The sequence below is a fragment of the Silurus aristotelis genome, assembly GCF_946808225.1.
Source record: "Silurus aristotelis genome assembly, chromosome: 10".
NCBI lineage: Eukaryota > Metazoa > Chordata > Actinopteri > Siluriformes > Siluridae > Silurus > Silurus aristotelis.
The window spans coordinates 11274688-11293809 of NC_139583.1; the positions used below are offsets into that span (position 1 = coordinate 11274688).

A 19122-nucleotide genomic window follows, 5' to 3' on the forward strand; every position below is an offset into this window, starting at 1 on the left:
ATTTTCATTGCGTCATTTGTGCTCTTTATTAATTGACATTACACCATAAATTGGTGAACATTTCACTGGTAGACCCAGGAGCCCTGTTTTCCAGTGCAGATGACTGAGAAATCACCCGCTTTAGGGCAAAATATACCAGAGCCATGAAACACCGCGTGGCCCAGAGCCTCAGAGGCAGAAAGTCCTGGAAATAATCAGGTCAGACCGGTCCGTCCTGTTCTTGTGCTAAGGTCTATCCAGTAACACGCAACATCACGGGTTGTGTTCCAAATGCCTTGTGATTAAACCCCGAGTACTCCGATTAGGGCGCAGGAGGGATTACTGAACAGACTAGTGCTCCTTTACAGAGAGGAGGGAGATTTGAGACCTAGCCGTATCTCGAGAATTCAGTGTTGCCAGATTGATGAATTACCCATCAATTTATCATATTCATTTGACTAGGCAAATATGGTGGCGTATCCAATTGTGGATTTTTTTAAAGAATAGATTAATCAGAATTTTTACTGAGCGTATCATTTCAATTATTTATACCTCTGACGGAACTCCAGATGTTGCCAGCGGCGACTCAACAGGAGAATGGAGTAATGGAGTGTTGCAGCGGTTAGTCATCGTGCGATCCACAACTGAGAACCTGAAGAACATCCGTGTTGTGTGTGGTGTCCGTGTGAAGAACATGAAGCCGAATGATGAGATTCAGAAGCCAATTCGGTTAATAGCGGCAGCGTGCAGAAACATGGGCATAGGCAATGATGGTCGCCTTCCGTGGAATCTACCGTAAGAAATCATGAAGGGGTTCTCACTAAAGTATATAATATATGTAAAGTACTGCTCTTTATATATATATATATATATATATATATATATATATATATATATATATATATATATATATATATAGTGTGTGTGTGTGTGTATGTATATATATATATATATATATATATATATATATATATATATATATATATATATATACATACACACACACACTATATATATATATATATATATATATATATATATATATATATATATATATATATATATATTTATACACACCAACACACGTTTTGATAAAAAAAAAAAAAAAGAAAAGAAAAATGGATATGTTTAATACATGTACTGTAAACTGTAAATATATATATTTTTAAAAAGGACAAATCCAAATGCTTCCAGTGTAAAGCATAAAAATAAATACTGATAGATGTTGTGAAGGGACTGGACATAATGTTTATAACACACAACTCAACCCACATACAGTGAACCCCAGATAATTTGTGGGTTCTCATTTGGAACCAAACAATCCGCAGCGTGACGGAACGTTCAGGAATGTTGTACTTCAGACAGTGACAATGTCATGATCAAAAAAGCAAAAGGCTTTCTGTTTTGGAAAATGGCAGGATTGTTGAGCTGCACAAGCAAGAGCTCTTGCAATGCGCCATTGCTGCAGAGGTTGGACGCAGTAAGACAGTCATTTTAAATTTCTTAAAAGATCCTGAGAGTTATGGGACAAAATATCAAGTCGTAGACTCAAAAAAACATCACCTGCACTGAGCTGGAGAATCCGACAGGCTGTCCGTGAAGACACAGGCTGAACCTTGACCCAAATTAAGGCCCTTATTGATGCTGACTGCAGCCCAATAACCATAAGGACTTCTTAGAAAAAAACATCTTCGAAAGCCACGTCTCCTCCCACACCACAAACATGCCTGTTTGGTATTTGCAAGGAAGCACCAAACCTGGGACATTGAAAGATGGAGGAAAGTTTTATTTTCGTAACCTGGTTGGCAATTCCAATGATACTGGCTCGACAAGGAGATCCTACAGGAGATGTTTTCTACATGGCACAGTAGAGGAGGCTCCATCATGATCTGGGGTGCTTTTTCCTTCAATGGGAAAATGGAGCTTCAGGTTGTGCAGGAGCTTCAAACGGGGGCTGGCTGTTTGGACATGTTGCAGAAGGCATCCCTCGTATGTGTGGTAATGACTGGGTCTTTCAACAGGACAACGCTGCAGTTCGCAATGCCTGTCTGACAAGGCACTTCTTCCAGGACAATAACGTTACACTTCTGGACCATCCTGAATGTTGGACCATCCTGCATGTTCCCCTAATGTAAATCCCCTTAAGTATGTTTGGGGATGGATGGCGATGGAAGTTTACAAAAACGGATGTCAGTTCCAGACTGTGGATGCCCTTAGTGAAGCCATCTTCACCACATGGAGCAACGTTTCCACCAGCCTCTTGGAAACAACTGCATCAAGCATGTCGAAACGAGTGTTTGAGGTTAACAACAAAAACAGCGGGCTTCTTACTATGGAGTCTTTTTTGGACACTTTTAGTTCTGTTGTGGGGATTTTTGGGAAATGGTCTTAAACTTTTGATCAGCTGATGAACAGCCTGTTTGAGTTTAAATGCAGTTTTCAACAAATTGTCAATCTCTGTTTTTTGGTCTCCTGTGCCTTTTATTTCTTTTGACATTTTGAAGCAGTTTTTACAACCTGGTTATGATCCACCTACTTAGAATGTTCCCCTGGTCTTAAGATTTTGTTCAGGAGTGTGTGTGTGTATATATATATATATATATATATATATATATATATATATATATATATATATATATATATATATATATATATATATATATATATACTTATTAATAGGATTTTGCACTGAGTGATTGACAAAATTAATAAAAAATGAAAAATGATTTGAGCCCTGGCTTTCTCATAGTTTATCCATTAAATGGGTATATCAACATGAAGACCAGAGAGCTGTCACTTAAGTGGTATAAAATTTTTTAGAAAATTTTTGAAGCTGAGTTGGGAAATGTAGGGAGATATTGATCAATCCGATTGTACAAGCTTTGGGTGAAGCCAATTACAACAGCTCAAAATGTAAAAAGAAAAACAACAACTGGTAGACAGGAAACATGTTTCTTTCTAAACAGATTATCAAACATGTATGTTGCCTTTTGATATGTTCCTTCTGTGTGGGTGTGTTGTTGGGGGAGTGGTGAGTGTGTGTGTGTGTGTGTGTGTGTGTGTGTGTGTGTGTGTGTGTGTGTGTGTGTGTGTGTGTGGTGTGTTGTTGGGGGAGTGGTGTGTGTGTACACAGTAGGGTGCAAAGGTCCCTCAGACCACATAAAAAATATGGAAAATATAGTTTTTACTCTAAAATTGTAAATGAACCGAAGATTTTAGAATTGTTTTAGTTTTTATAACAAAGAAAGTAAATCAAAAGTTTTAATTAAGATTATTCAGTATTTTCTAGGTACCCTTTTAAAAGTAAGCAAATTTTCATTACTTCTAGTAAAGCATGTGTTTGGGAGACATACTCCGAACTCTGAAATACAAAGATTTCACTTTTCTAGTGAAAAATATTGTATTATATTAGAGAAACAAATAAAGTAAAAGCATTTTTACTAATGCTTTGAACTTGGTATGGATGGAAAATAAATAATCTAGTGAGAAGAAAATACACAAAGACATACCAGTCAGAGAACAATAGGTAGACTGGTTTGAGTTGATGGGACAACTCTGTTTACTAAAATAAAAAATTTTTACAAACATGGTAAGCAAAAAGGATCTCCAGATGATTAACATGTCATACTACAACAGCAGAACAGAAGAAAACATCCCGTTCCACACCTTTCAGCAGAAAAACTTCAAAATAATAAATGTGTTTGACAGCCTACTACTAATTTAGGGGTAAATAAGGCAGCATTTGAAATAAACTTGATGTTTGCATATAAAGAGTGAAAACTATACTACAATCTCTGTAATTTTCAGGATGGAGTTTCAGTACTTTTTAAATACCATCACAGCTGTGTTTAAACCTGGTAAGTATTATGCACACACACACACACACACACACACACACACACACACACACACACACACACACACACACACACACACACACACACACACACAGTTGCCTGATGCCTGTATGCCCTATTGCAACTTATTATGTGGTGATCAGTCTGTGACAAGTGTGTTCTCTGCACTTTTGAGTCATTTGTCAAAACCTTCCTCATTCCATTGGTACTTTATTCATTAACCTACATTGGAAACTTTTAGGTGTGAAAAATTTTACCTGTACAACCTTTGAATACAAGCTTTATTTTACCTGCTTGATAGTATTTCTTTAGGTATATACTAAGTGCCTATTGACATAGATCGAAGGTTTACAACCCTGGTCTTGGAGAACCCCCTCTCCTGTTTTTTATAGTTCAAACACACACACACACACTCAGGAAGAACTATAGATAGTTGAATGGATACCTGCCCATAAGATCCGTATGCACTTTCTGAACATCCTGTTCCACATTCGGTCACCATTTGCTTACATTTATATTTATGGCATTTGGCAGACGCCCATATCCAGAGCAATTAGAAATGATCTTATCTAATCACTGAGCAGGCAAGGGTTAGGGGCGTTACTCTAGGACCCAACAGCACCACCAAGCTGTTGGGCCCTTAGCCCTTGCCTGCTACAATAAACAAGATCATTGCAAATGTGAGTTAAAGTGGGTGTGTTTGAACAATAACATAAAACACTAAATTCTACAGGAGAGGGGGTTCTCCAAGACCACGGTTGCAAATCTGTTATAATATTTTTGCTGTAACCTCCACTTTTGTTGTTAAACTGGATTTTTGAGTGTGCTTGTGGAGTCAGTCCATATAGTGCATGTTACATTTGTTAAAATGGTTGAATTTGGTGTGTTCAGGGTGATGATGTTCAGGACTAAGGTTAAAAAATACACATGCAATAAATGTAAATACACATGCCTTTCTACTCTATTTTAGGAAAAAAGAACCTGATCATATGGGGTAAACACAGCTGGTTTGCCTGCCCAGAGAGTGTTTTCCCCCTGGCCAACAGCCTCAATGTGGTTCTAAGCAAAAAGTTAATGTAAGTCAGTTCTTTATGTTGGCAAATACAACAAATGTGTCTGAACTAAAGCAATTAATTTTCTATTTTACATTATTGCTTTTACAGAATGCATCCAAAAGACATGTCATATACTCAAAATTATTTATCAGTATGATTTATTTTTCATCACTTTGTTCACAGGTCTGTCCCAAAGCATGCACACTACCTGTGTGAGGAGTTTACCAGTGCAGTTAAATTGGCTTCTTGTCTTCCTCTTAGTGATCATATAGAGACCATCTGGATCTTAGGAGGGACTCGAGTGTACAAGGTGAGTTTTAAAATCACAAAATATTGTTTGTTTAGGTTAATATTTGTAGATGTTTTTAATTTATAGTGACTTACAGATTATACTGGGTACAACCCATGCAAAGAATTGAAGAGTTAAATATTAAGACTTGTCCATTTTGAAGAAAAAAAAAGGCACCGAGTGTTAATAGGGTAATAACATCTTCCTATAAAACATCCACATGAGCTAACCTCAATTTAAAAAACTGTTATATTTTAGTTTTCAACTTTTGGTTTTAAATTTCTCTATAGGATTAAGGACAGTGCATCATCGTGTGTACAGCGGTGGCCAAAAGTTTTAAGAATGACACAAATATGAATTTTCAGTTAATAGTTAAGTCTGCTGCTTCAGTTTTTATGATGGCAGTTTGCACATACTCCGGAATGTTATGAAGAGTGATCAGATGAATCGCAATTAATTGCAAAGTCCCTCTTTACCTTTAAAATGAACTTAATCCCCCCCCCCCCCCCAAAAAAAAAAAATTATTTCCATTTCATTTCAGCCCTGTCACAAAAGGATCAGCTGACATGTCAGTGATCTCATTAACACAGGTGAGAGTGTTGAGGAGCACAAGGCAGGAGATCATTCTGTCATGCTGATCGAGTTAGAATAACAGACAGGAAGCTTTAAAAGGTGGGTGGTGCTTGAAATCATTGTTCTTCCTCTGTAACCATGGAAACATGAAAACGTGCATTGCACAAAAAGGGATTCACAGGCAAGGATATTGCTGATAGTATGATTGCACCTAAATCAATTATTTATCGGATTATCAAGAACTTCCAGGAGAGAGGTTCAATTGTTGTGAAGAAAGCTTTAGGGCACCCAAAAAAGTCGGGATTAGGGCACCACTAGTGCACAGCTTGGCTTCAGCACGCACAGTGAGGTAGAGATTTTTGAAAGATCGCCTGGTGTCAAGAAGGGCAGAAAAAAACTGCCCTCCAGTCACTTCTCCCCATGAAAAACATCAGATTGATATTCTGCAAAAGGTACAGTAATTGTATTGCTGAGGACTGGGGTGGTCATTTTCTCTGATGAATTCCCTTTCCGATTGTTTGGAGCATTCAGAAAAAGCTTATCTGAAAATAAAAAAAGGTGACCGCTACCATCAGTCCTGTGTCATGCCAACAGTAAAACATCCAGAGACCATTCATGTGTGGGGTTGCTTCTTAGCCAAGGGAGTGGCCTCAATCGCAGTTATGCAAAGAACACCACCATGAATAAAGAATGGTACAAAAACATTCTCAGAGAGCAACTTCTCAAAACCATCCAAGAACAGTTTTGTGACAATCAATGTCTTTTCCAGCATGATGGAGCACCTTGCATAAGGGAAAAAGACCTCAGACCCCAGACCTCAATCCCACTGCGAACTTGGTTAGTCCTCGAAAGGTGGGGGGACAAACCAAACCCCACAAATTCTGACAATCTCCAAGAATTGATTATGCAAGAATGGACTGCCATTTGTCAGGATGTAGCCCAGAAGTTGACTGACAGCATTCCAGGGGCCAAAAAAGAAGGGTCAACACTGCAAATATTGATTCTTTGCATAAACTAAATGTAATTATCAATAAAAGCCTTTGACACTTATGAAATGCTAATAATTATACTTCAGTATACCATAATAACATCTGACAAAAAGATCTACAAAACACTGAAGCAGCAGCCTTGTGAAAATTAATATTTGTGTCATGCTCAAAACTCTTGGCCTCAGCTGTACTGTAGTGCATATTTCTGGCTCAAAAAAGCACCACCCACCATTTATCTTAATCTTGGCTTTGTTGTTTAAACAAATGCTTATTACATATGCTATTCAATTTATTTGTTCCTTGTAGAAGCAAGAGATTGATTACTGACAAAATACACACCTGTAATATTCCTCTAAAAAGGAAATATAAATAGTTATTGCATAAATACAGTAAACAAAGTAATTAAGGTGTTTGGATTGTTATTGCTTTAAATTTTTAGACTTGTGATGCTAATTAATGTGCGTTATACAGACATTTAAAAAAATAGACATTTTGCACACATTCGGAAATAAACTAGTGCCAAGGGTTTTGACATGTCAGACGTTCATGTCAGAGATGTTCAGTCGAGTTGAGCTGAGGGATCTGTGGAGGACACTTGGGTTCTGCTACTTCAACTTTAGGATCTTTTTTTTATAGATATGGTTTGTACCACTACTGAGGTTTTGCTTATGCATGAACATGTTTGGGCCTCTTAGTTCCAGAGAGGGAAAATTATAATGTTATAGCACACAATTATGTGTTTTCAGCTTTGTGGGAACAGTTTGGTGGAAGAAATATGAGCATATGAGTGAGATGGTCAGGTGTCCACAAAAATTTAATCATAAAGGGATTATTGTTCTGTGGCATAATCATCATATAATAAACACAGTATTTTGTTCACCTATCATTTCCACACTTTGATAAAAAACAACAATCTATTGAAATACTTCATTTTTCACAGGAAGCTCTGGAGCACCCTTGGTGTGACCTCATCTACCTCACTGACATCATGGCTGACTTTGACTGTGATGTTTTTTTCCCAAGTTTTGACCAAAATATTTATAAGGAACAAAGCAAGTGAGATATCTTTGTATTTTTGAAAACTGCCTTTATCTGTACTTCCACAACAAGCCCTACACATTTCTTCATAAATAGTGTGCTTTGTTTAAAGCTTATCCATGCTGAACTCTAAAGTCATCGTTTGTATTTTTATGCAGTTACCCTGGTGTGCCAAATGAGATTCAAGAAGAAAATGGCATCAAATTTCGATTTCAAGTCTTCAGGAAGGAAAGCTGACCAATTAACTACAATAATAGGAAAGCAGTTTTATTTCTATAAGATATGACTAAAAAATTAAAACTATTTTTATCTTCTATTTTAAATTAAAAAAAAATAATTGTGAACACCCCAGAAAAGTTCCAGACAATCACAAATGGCTTGATTGCTTTAAAATTACTTAAATATCATTTTCCATCAGACAAACAAATGTTCATATACCAACATTAAACAACATAAGTATTGTTTAAGTATTTATCTCTATGAACTTCTCTATATTTATTTTGTAGTTTTACAGCCTGGGTTTAATGAAGAAAAGGTGGACTAAAGGCCATAATCTTGTTTTGGAATTTACCTAAAAATCATACTGGAGATTAAAACTTACACATTCAAACATTGAAACTGAACTTTCTGGTCTTGGCACTAATAATTCATTGAGAACACGATCCCCACAATGTAACACAGTGGTGATAGCATTTCTACCCTTGACCTCTGACTAATAACCACTTTCCCCAGTCACTTGTGGCTGGTTGTCATTTCTATATTTATAAGAATATTTGCCTTTAAACCCTTAGTGCTTATTGGTAAATAATCGAACACACCGTATAGATATTAATTTTAACTTCAGTATTATGTAGGTTCATGTAGGTCCCCTGGTAGTCTAGTGGTTAGGCTGCGGCGCTCTCACTGCTGCGGCCCGGGTTCGCTTCCCAGTCAGGGAACCAACCCCAGCCACTTTCAGTGTCGGTCCGGATAAATTGGGGAGGGTTGTGTTAGGAAGGGCATCCAGCGTAAAAACATGTACCAAATCAAACATGCGGAGGATCCGCTGTGGCGACCCCTAATGGGAGAAGCCGAAAGAAAGTTTATTATGTAGGTTCATTTCTAATAAAGGCTACTTTCATTCCAGGTTGTAACATAAAATAATGTGGAATAGTCCACGAGATATAAATATTAAAAACGCTTAAACATAGAATACACGACCATATAGAAAATATGCTTTAAACAATTTAACACTTGTGATCCTGAAACTCACAAGTGCAATGCTACATATAAAAAGAAGGATCAGATGGTCAAGCAGAAATAAGTGCTGAAAAAGATAGAATCTCGTCTCTCCCAGTGTTCAAATCCAATGTAAACCGGTTTGCAGCGACTCACCAGGCTCATTATCTCATTGCATCACAAATGCTGTCAATGGAATTTAAATTTATTGAAGGGACTAAAAACATTAACCTTCTTCATCCTACATGCATGAGATGCATTAATATTCTATTTGCCACATGAAGTCAGTAGCTCTGTCATTCTTTATTTTCACAAAGCCGAATTTTGTTCTTAATATAATATCTTATATTATGGACAAAGTAAATGGATTTTGGTTAGACGGCTAAAAGTCTATTTCCTTTGTATAGAATGACCCACTTTCTTTATCTTATACTGTTATGTGTGACAGATTTTTAAAGATTCATGGAAATTGAGTGCTCTACAAAACATCATAAATTAAATCAAATAAAATATTCTCTATTTAAATTATAGGGCAGGCTGGAGCAGTGGGTTTGACCCCAGTTCATTTTTGAGCATCAACTCAAGCTTCTCGTGTGTGTGCAGTTCTAAAGTTCTAAAAGCCGTAATCCCACCTCTAAAAAAACCTTTCCAGTAGGCGGTTTGACTACTCTAAGCTGCCCAAAAGGAGTGAAGATGGGTGTGAATATGGATGTGTTTGCAAAAGGTTTACACAGAATGGCCTTTAAAAATTATCAAATCAAAACTGACCAGGCTACAAAGTGACACGTCATCACACATTCTTCATTCTGATGATCAGTGAAGTCTGGATGAAGCTCTTGAGATGTATCAGCATGATTTGTTGGCTTTGTGTTTCTCCCATATGATGAGCTATTTAAATTATGAAACTTGCATGAATGTACAGTTGTTTCTAATAAGGTGGACAGTGAGTGTATACAATATGTAATATGATTTTACTGATATCTCAGAAAAGGGTATCATCTGACTGATTTTATACACCAAAGATTATATCTCCACTTTTACTTTACCTACCTACATTAATGTAATTGCTAAATAAGCAAATATCTGACATTTAAAACAACTGTGTTCTTATTGGTTAAATATTATAAAATAATATTTGCAAGTCTGCAAGTAGAATCTAAGTAGAAAATCACCACAGCACACAGGGTGCTAAAACATACAATGATTTTTCCACTAGATGGAGACTTTGATCAGTGTAAACGTTTATTTACTTATTATTATACACTTAATATTTATTTAAAGAATAATGTGTGATAAAATAGTTTTTTATACTATTTAATTAAATTGATTAGCAATCTGCTAAAAAAATTTTTTATATTTTTCTATAATCTTTTATATTCAGGTTTGCCACTTTTTGATATCCAATGGAAAATGAAAGCACTAAGCACTTCTGTCATCTTTCATGCCTGTACTGTATTATTCCACACATGGGATATTTACCAACTAAATAATATTCTATCATTCTGTGTCCAAGGCAGGAAATGAGATATTTCACTTGTCATCTGCATTCATATTCTGCTTGTGTAATCCCCCATAATGCCAAACATTTGTCAGTAAAACCAAGTGATATGTTTTAAATAAAAAAGTAATACCACCGTCCGATTAAATGTGTGTGCTTTTAAATATCCTTCTCGGACATCAGCTGAGAGAATGCTGGTGACTTTGAGCCTGCATGGACAGAGAGTTTAAAGCATGCAAAACAAGAGACTGATGCAAGAGTAGGTAGAGCGAAGAGTCACACATTTTTCATCCTTAATGCTTTAAGTTATAGATCTAAATATTGTTTTCAAATCCCTGCATTGTTATACTGTTGTGATTGTCTCCATGAGCAAGATCCTAATCCTTTAGTTCAATTGTTAAATAATTTTTTTATCAAGTCATCAGACAAATTAGCAAAGCTAGTAGATGATGTGTTATATTATGTAAGATATTACATTTGTTTATTGCATATATGTTTGCATTTGTTTTCAGTACAATCATTGCTACTTTATTGGCAGCTGTGTTGCTAGTAAATCACTGTCATATTTTTAGATTACAGGCATCCAGCATATTGTCTCACAGCTTGTTTTCGAGAACTGTGTTTATTATAACAGATGTTCTTCCCATCCTGAAAAGGCCTAAACCTAGCCCCAGAAATGTATGCAGTAGAAAAGGGGAAAAATGTTGAATTCCCTGATTTAGGGACAGTATTTAATGCCGTAATTATCCTGTCCCCTCCTCCTGATCAAAACAAACATGATGTTTACATCATAAACACAGTGCCTGCATTTATGCTTTGCATCTGTTTGTAGAAAAATTTTAGATTTAGTTCTGATTATTTGCTATAAAACAAGATCTTGCCACTTGTCAAAAAGAGCAGGAATGGGGTAGCGTGATGTCTGTCCCAGAAAAAAAAGTTTACAATTTTAACGTGCATCATGCATTAAAAAGTTGTTACGCAACTTTTACACCTCCCAGCCTAAAATATTATCATATTACTTCCATATACAACACAACACTGCTGTAATCATGGCAATATACAGATGTTGCTTTTATTTACATAATCTGCTTATTAGAAGCTCGTAGCTCTTTTTCACATCAAGAAATCTCACTCGTCTGTCCTCACAGGTGCCACTGGGTTAAAGAACGGACGCTCTTGCCTCAAAAGCAGTTTCCCACAGCTCATTTCAAAGTCTTTCTTGGTGCCATTGATAAGCTCCAGGCTCCCTGTCCTTATATCATGACCATAAAAATGCAGCTTTTGAATGCGATACTGAACAATCTGTGTGGTCAGTTCCAGGACTGTTGGTGTCTGCATGATCTGCGGCAGGCTAATTCCAGCACTGAGGAGACATTTGAATCTGTCTGTCAAAATGTCCACAGAGTAGTACAGCAATGCTGGACACTTCAGCACAATCTGTCGAAGCTCAGGGTCACTGCAGGCCAGAGTTTGCTTTGAGTAACTCAAAGTCAGAGCCATAGATTGTGGGTGAAGCTCCGTTACAAAGGCTTTAAGTCTGGATAGAAGCTGAAGAAGCTCACTGCTGCTGAAACCCTGTTTATGCAGAAAGCTGAAGGTATCCCTCATCATTTCTGGAGACTTCATAAGCACGTATGGGTTCTGGCTGAGCAGCTTCTGCAGCCAAACTTTCATATTGGTCTCATTTCCTCCTAGTTCCAAGTACATTTTCTGAAGGGCCTGGACCATCTCCTCATTTTGCTCAACAGATCTACTGAAGTTCTGCGGGGCGCTCGCCATGAGCTTAGCCACGACGCGTTTATTAAGGCCCAGGTTCTGGAAGAACAAGATGTTGTTTTTTTGGTGGTCTATATGAAATGCCGAGGTGAAAAAAGAAGCTGGGAACTTTTCAATGATCCTAACAAGATCGCTGTGGCTGGCACAGAGGGACATCCACAAGTCCTTCTGAGCCTCTAAATGTTCAGGAGGGCAGAGAATTGCCTCTGGGTGCTGTTGAAGCACTTGAGAAATCAACAGGTCCCCGGCGCCTAGGGTTCGCAGCATTGCCACCGTCTCAGTCACATAAACCGGGCTTTGGTTCAACACCCAGCCTTTGAGCTTTCGGATCTTCGAGATGTTGACTGACAGGTTTTCGAGTGCAGCTACAGCGGCTGTGTTCTCAGCCAGACTCAGAGAAGAACAGTGAAAGCTGTGGAGCTGTTGGACCCTCCGGCAAAACATCAGGGACGTGAGAGATCGCAGCATGTCTGCACCTGTCACAGGTTTGTAACGGTTACCTGTGGAAAATGCAAACATTAGACCAAACACTAGGATGTTAGACATACACACCATAAGGCATGGGCGTATAAAGCAAAAGGTGGGTCCACAATTTAAAACAGGTCGTGACTAGTTTATTGACTATTTTGATTTGGAAATTCTTGGTGTGGCTATAAAAAAATATCCAAAACAATGAGTCATATCGGGCTCAGAAATGCACTACATGATGGTGATTTGCTTCACTTACTATCCGCCACGTTCACACGCTAAATGACCCATAAACACTAATCCAAAATCTCCACAAAATACAACGACGATCCCAAATACAGTGTCCTTTTTGGTTATTAACAAAAGCTACACGATGTTAAAATTTTAGACAAATATTTAAGCCATGTCCTTGGCCAAAGAAACATTGTTGTTCTACTTTTTACGTTTTAGTGACCGCTATGCTATAATGGTGCACTTCTGCCCCCTTCAGGATAGGAGGTGAATACGCTGAAATTCCTTCACGCGGAAACGATTACTTCATAAATAATAATAATAATAAAAAAAAAACATATTTCTGCTTATCTTAATTATTTTCAGTTCTTTTGGATCACTGAGACCGTTTCAAATACACTATTTGGTGTAAAAGGTTTGTAGACACATGGGCTCATGACCACCACACCCATATGTTAGCCTTCCCTAAATTGCAGCCACAAATCTGGAAGCACAGAATGTTCTGAACGATCTTTGCATGCTGTACATCGATTTTTTCTGGATATAAAGATCCCAAAACGTTTCCATTATGACAAAGAGAGGGTTACGGTGTGGAAGAACTTTATTGTCCAGCACAAAGCCCTGACTTCAAACCTGGTGGACACCAACTACCAGGCTTTACATTACATTACTTTTCTATTTGTTGAAATATACACAATCTTAAAATCTAGTGAAAAGTCTGCCCTGAGATGTGGAGATTATTATAGCAGGCACACCTAAATGTGATGACTGTAATGTTAAAGGAAATTCTTTAAACATTTCTTACCGGTGGTAAAAAGTATACAAAACACACTAATGACTAGAGTAATACTTTACTTGAGTAGAAATAGACATTCACAGAAATTACTTAAGAACCGAAAGAAGTCATTATTTTACATTTCTATATCAAACCTTTTATACAGCCAAATTTGACTCAGGTAATAGGAAACTGCTTTATTTTAGTTGGGTTTTAAAATAACATGGTTAAAATGTGCACATGCTGTCTTAATTGACAAACATTCTTCACATTTACAGTTCAACACATTTTAATTTTTTTACACTGTAATGTTAATAAAAAGTATTATGAAGTACTATACTATATAATATGAATCATATCAACCTGTCGATTTCATTCTACTCCAAAAATATGGTTACAACGAACTATTCGTTTAAGCAATGTACTAGACTGTATATGTAATTTGTTGTTTTCCACCTCTGCTTTGTGCAACAATATTTCACAAGCAAAGGTCTGGCAAATCTTATAACATCTGCTTTATATTATTCAAAATAACAAAATCAGGTGCAAGTTTAGAATCACAGCTGACAACTGCTATTGTAAGCAAAAGTTTTTGCATTATGCATAATTAGTATTAGATACATTTTACAGCATTTAGCAGACACCCTTATCCAGGAGTGCTTATCCATCAAAGATCAAATATCTAAGAAAAATATCAAACCCTAATTCAGTCAGAGAATAAGAAGTACAGCAATATAAAACATAAATTATTATTACTTTTAATCCATGAAAAACCAAACATGGGAAATGTCTTGCTTTTAATGTCTGCTAAGATGTGGAAGATATATTGAGTAGACTGTGATTTTTTGTTAAATCTCCTGTTCAGCATCCAGAGAATAATTTATTCCAAACATAATGCACTTATCACGCACAATGTGTGAATCAGTGGGTAGGCGGTTGTGTATTTTTTCTTATACAGACTTTCTTGAACATTCCAGCATGTCCCCTGTGCACACGTGCACACACAAACACACACACACACACACACACACACACACACACACACACACACACACACACACACAAACACACACACACACACACACACACACACACACACACACACACACTCACTCACTCAGATGCACACATGAATGCAACCGGTGGATAAACACTAAACCTGTCCAACCACAAATTGACATGCAATCTGTGTAATTTTTTTTATTTTTAAAATACAAAGTTAGAAATCTGAAACACATGAAAGGCTAATGTTATGACTACAACATAATTGATAAAATATTTATTGGAACAAGAAAACATTAGAGCAACAGAAATAATTAAGAGAAAGCATTATAATATACAGATGAAAAAAGGAAATGAGTACTAGATGGGCGGATCTTAATACCAAACAAATTACTCAGAACTTACTCCGACAGTGTGAAGAGACAGTGTTTCAGACAGCTTTGGAGTTTCAAGGACAACCTGTGTTTTACATGATGCCTAAATTTGATTTAATACTGCTTTTGCTGCTGGCCAAGTCTTTTGCCCAGGAGAATCCAGGCCCCCTTTTTAAAGCAGTAGGAAAAACACTGGAGTTGGGCTTTTGCTTTGGAGTGGACTATCTTATAGCATACAAAATTTACGAGGGAGAAAAGCAATTGTTGTGGAACTCTTCAGACTCAGCCTCGCTTCCTGATGCTTACAAGAACCGGTTTCATATTTCCAGCAGTTCACCTGGACTACTTGGTTTTCAACTTATAGATCTTGATGTATCAGATTCGGGAGAATACCTGCGAGAATGCTGGCTTGGAGGAAAACCTACTAACCGGCATTCATACTATTTGTACATCTGTTATGAAGAGATGGAACCTCAGGAACTTTCCTCACAAAATGGAAGTATTGTTTTAGATTGCGACACCAGTTACTCTGAACGTGAAGGCGCAAGTGTCACATGGTTCCGAGAAGTGTACCCCGGATACAAAACATCTTTGATTTTAGACACCGCAAGGTCAGAAGAACTTTTGGATGGGAAGCTGAACAGTTTTCTTCAAGTGCAACATAAAGGTTTTTCACTTTGTATCTCAGAAGCTGGCCTGGAGTACAACCATAATTTCTACTGCCTTGTTATGGAGAAAGGACAGTGCAAGAGCTTCAAGTACATACAGCTGGCAGACCATAAGCCTGATGCACATTATATTTATTATGGTGTGGGAGAGAAGGCAGTTTTTTCATGTCAGTCAGAAGATTTAAAACAGCAGCAACTTTACTGGAAAACACCTTTAGGAAATGTTAATGAAAGCAGTTTACAGGACAATATGTATGCATTAAAGAGTCAAGAGACTAGAGATTATTTACTAGTTATACCCTCAATTGAAGAGAAACACTCTGGGGAGTATATATGTCTGTGGAAATCAAAACTAGTAGAATACTACATTACTGTTTGCTCTAATATCATGTCAGATAATGTCCAGTTGTACAGTGGTGGGAAAATTAACCTACCTTGTCTTTTGACCAAAAATGAGTCCCTTAACATCCTGTGGTACAGACAGATAGGTATGGAAACTGAACTGATCTATGACTCAGAGGATCCTTCTATAGACATTCCTCATGATATGATAAGCAGAACACAAATTTTAGACTCAAATGGCTCACTGATCCTTACTGAACTTGACGAGAAGGACAGTGGAAAATACTGGTGTGTAGTGTTGCTGGACAGTGTGGAAGAGGAAGCTGATGATTCTGAGGATTATGAAGACGAGGAACAGGACAGTGTTGAGCCGATTGATTATTGGGTATCTGATGAAGAAAATGGAGAAAAATGCATCATTAAGAGAGTGACCAACCTGAACATTCAATCCAATCAATCCAGAATTGGATCCACTAAATCCGATTCTGAGACTAGCCCAGTTACTTATGCTGTAATTGGATGTGTGTTTGGCATGGTGATACTAGGGTTGATCATATTTGTGGTTGTGGCAAAGTTGAGAGCTAAGAGAAATGCCTCGGACTCGAATAGAACTCAGTCTACAGCACAGCAAAAGGACGAACTGCGTCCGCTCCACTAATGTAAATTAGTCAATGTAGTAAATGTGTGTGCTTTGTGCTAAATGTCATTTCTTATATATCACACCTGGCTCCTCTTTTACTTGCCTATGCCTGTTGATATTGACAAAAGAAATGCAGATTTGTAAACATATTTACTTTTCAACAGAGTACTATATTTTTAGTATTTCAGTATTTACCAAGTATAAATCTTAAGGACATTCAGTGAATAATCTGAAATCCTTGTTTTAATATGACTAGTGTTTCCTCCTTGCAGCACATTCTTAGAACAAGCAAAACAAGAAACAAGCAGGTCTCAGACTGAAGTTGGAAAGCATTCATGTATGTTGACAGGTGTACTCTAAAAATGTGATATGAATTCTCAGTTTACACTGCAGACAATGAATAGAGGTGCTGGGGAAAGTTTAGCCTAGTTTTAAACATGTAATTAGGAATGAGTGCAAAATGCAAAACAGCTCTTGGGACAGAGTGGCATTCTCATAGGAGTGAGTGGTTTGCTTCAATGTTATCTATCATTCATCTCCATATGTGCATATCAAATAGATCTAATTTCTCAAAGGCCAACTGCAAAAGCATTCTGTAAAGCTCATTTTAACATTTACTAATGGTTTTATTTGAGGAATACATAAGGGACTTGTGGATTTCACATTTGTTTTTATGCATCTTTTTTTGCATTATGTATCTATTAGGGGAATTTCACAAATTACCGATACCACATACATGCCATTTTAATTATGTATTCTGATACTAAAATGAATAGCTGGAGGAACAGCAGGTAGAATTTACACAGCTTCTAGGTTTGTGGTCTGATCCTGAATTCAGGTTACTGCCTGTAGGTGAATTGGCTACACTAGTAACACTTTACGTCACGGTTCACATATCTGACATGCTTTCATTTATTTGTTTAAGTAAACAAGCATTAATACACCCTTAGTAGCAATCCATTACAATATAAAATGCATTGCTAAACGAAAAAAGTTAAAATGACTCATTAAGTGAAGTTACCCAAAATGAGTTACAGTAATTAGTCAATGAACAAAATTAAATCACAAATTTACATTATTTCATTCTTAAATAAATTTTCCCATAATTAACAAAAATAATCAAACAGACTGAAGGCTGAAGGATAGTTTCTGTTTTTGTACCTGGAGGCCATAGCTCAGAAAGTAATGTTTACCAGTCAAGTTTGCTGTTTTGTCTGAAATAGTTTGTAGTTATGCATTAAATAAAAATTTGTCAATGCTGGAATATTTCATTAATATTTAAATAAAAGTCAACTGGTCCACATATTTATATATAACAGTTAGTTTGTGTATATATATATATATATATATATATATATATATATATATATATATATATATATATATATATATATATATATATAAAATCAGTTAGTGGACATAATGGGCTCTTTTCAGGAATATATTTTGACTTAAAATATGAAAGACTCAGTTAAAGATGAAAAGAAATGGAAGTAAAATGTTTAGTTTTACCAAAAACATGTTCAAGTGTACAAGTTCTTGTAAGCGATCCAGTGGATGTTATAAAGTGAGAGTGATTTTTATGGGCTTTATTTTCACTAGTGGAGTGAATATAAACAACTTTTGTGTATATTGTGTTCAAAATGTCACAAACTCACTATTAATTGTTATATGAAAGCAAAATGACACTCGTAATCATATAGTTATAACAATAACTTTGTTACTAGTCTATTAATGCTGATGTTCATGAATGTAGTTAGCTAACATGTGTATGAAAGTTTTCTGTAACTGTCAGCTATTATTAGTCTAAATTTCTCTAAGGTATTAATCAGTGGGCCTGCATGTGGGGCTCCAATCCTGGTTTGTCCTCACCATGGGTTCAGACGGTCTCCAAATCCACCATAACAATGACCAGGATAAAGCAGTTACTGAAGATAGATAAATGACTACAATTAATCATTTAATGTATGTATGTTTTATGTATGGAGTCTTTCATGATGTTTTGCTGTATAAAGTTGTCTACATTTTAGAATATCCTGAAATAGAAACTCTATTTTCCCATGATGTCCTTGAGTGGGTGTGGCTATTCGTTGAGTGTAGCCATATCGCCTATTATATTTGTATTACAAACAAAAGCAATCAAAAGATTTCAGATGCAAAAAAAAGGGCAATATGATAGCAGGAAAAACCTAGAGGCTGAAGCAGCAGGCAAAAAGATCTGTCAAAGTAAGTAAAAAGCATTTTAAACAATGCCTATATTAAAAAATTGTGTCAAAGTTGAGAAATTGTGAAAATAGCCTATATTGAGAATTTGAAGGAATTTATTTGGCTATTTATAAAAAAAATAAAA

The 19122-nt window shown here is 36.5% G+C and overlaps 2 protein-coding genes and 1 long non-coding RNA gene across 3 annotated transcripts; 2 read left to right on the forward strand and 1 right to left on the reverse strand.

Annotated features, from left to right (window-relative positions):
* The first annotated feature begins 117 nt into the window (after positions 1-117).
* LOC310731909 (dihydrofolate reductase) lies at positions 118-13125 on the forward strand. Its single transcript, XM_083551987.1, has 7 exons — positions 118-774; positions 3787-3836; positions 4807-4912; positions 5075-5201; positions 7683-7798; positions 7939-8634; positions 8874-13125. The coding sequence occupies exons 1-6, from the start codon at positions 404-406 to the stop codon at positions 8015-8017; spliced, it is 849 nt and encodes a 282-aa protein (XP_083408113.1). The 5' UTR covers positions 118-403; the 3' UTR covers positions 8018-8634; positions 8874-13125.
* On the reverse strand, positions 11553-12740 carry mterf2 (mitochondrial transcription termination factor 2; the record flags this gene model as incomplete). The annotated part of the gene is made up of 1 exon (XM_083551973.1): positions 11553-12740. The coding sequence occupies one exon, from the start codon at positions 12738-12740 to the stop codon at positions 11625-11627; it is 1116 nt and encodes a 371-aa protein (XP_083408099.1). The 3' UTR covers positions 11553-11624.
* Positions 13126-14854: 1729 nt separating the features above from the next.
* LOC310732728 lies at positions 14855-19122 on the forward strand. The gene is made up of 2 exons (XR_014535540.1): positions 14855-18060; positions 18183-19122. It is a non-coding gene; the product is annotated as an uncharacterized lncRNA (long non-coding RNA).

Coding starts and splice junctions, on each gene's coding strand:
- LOC310731909 (XM_083551987.1), top strand. CDS start 404: ATGAATTACCCATCAATTTATCATATTCATTTGACTAGGCAAATATGG. Junction 775..3,786: donor CGCCTTCCGTGGAATCTACC/GTAAGAAATCAT, acceptor TGTAATTTTCAG/GATGGAGTTTCAGTACTTTT. Junction 7,799..7,938: donor ATTTATAAGGAACAAAGCAA/GTGAGATATCTT, acceptor ATTTTTATGCAG/TTACCCTGGTGTGCCAAATG.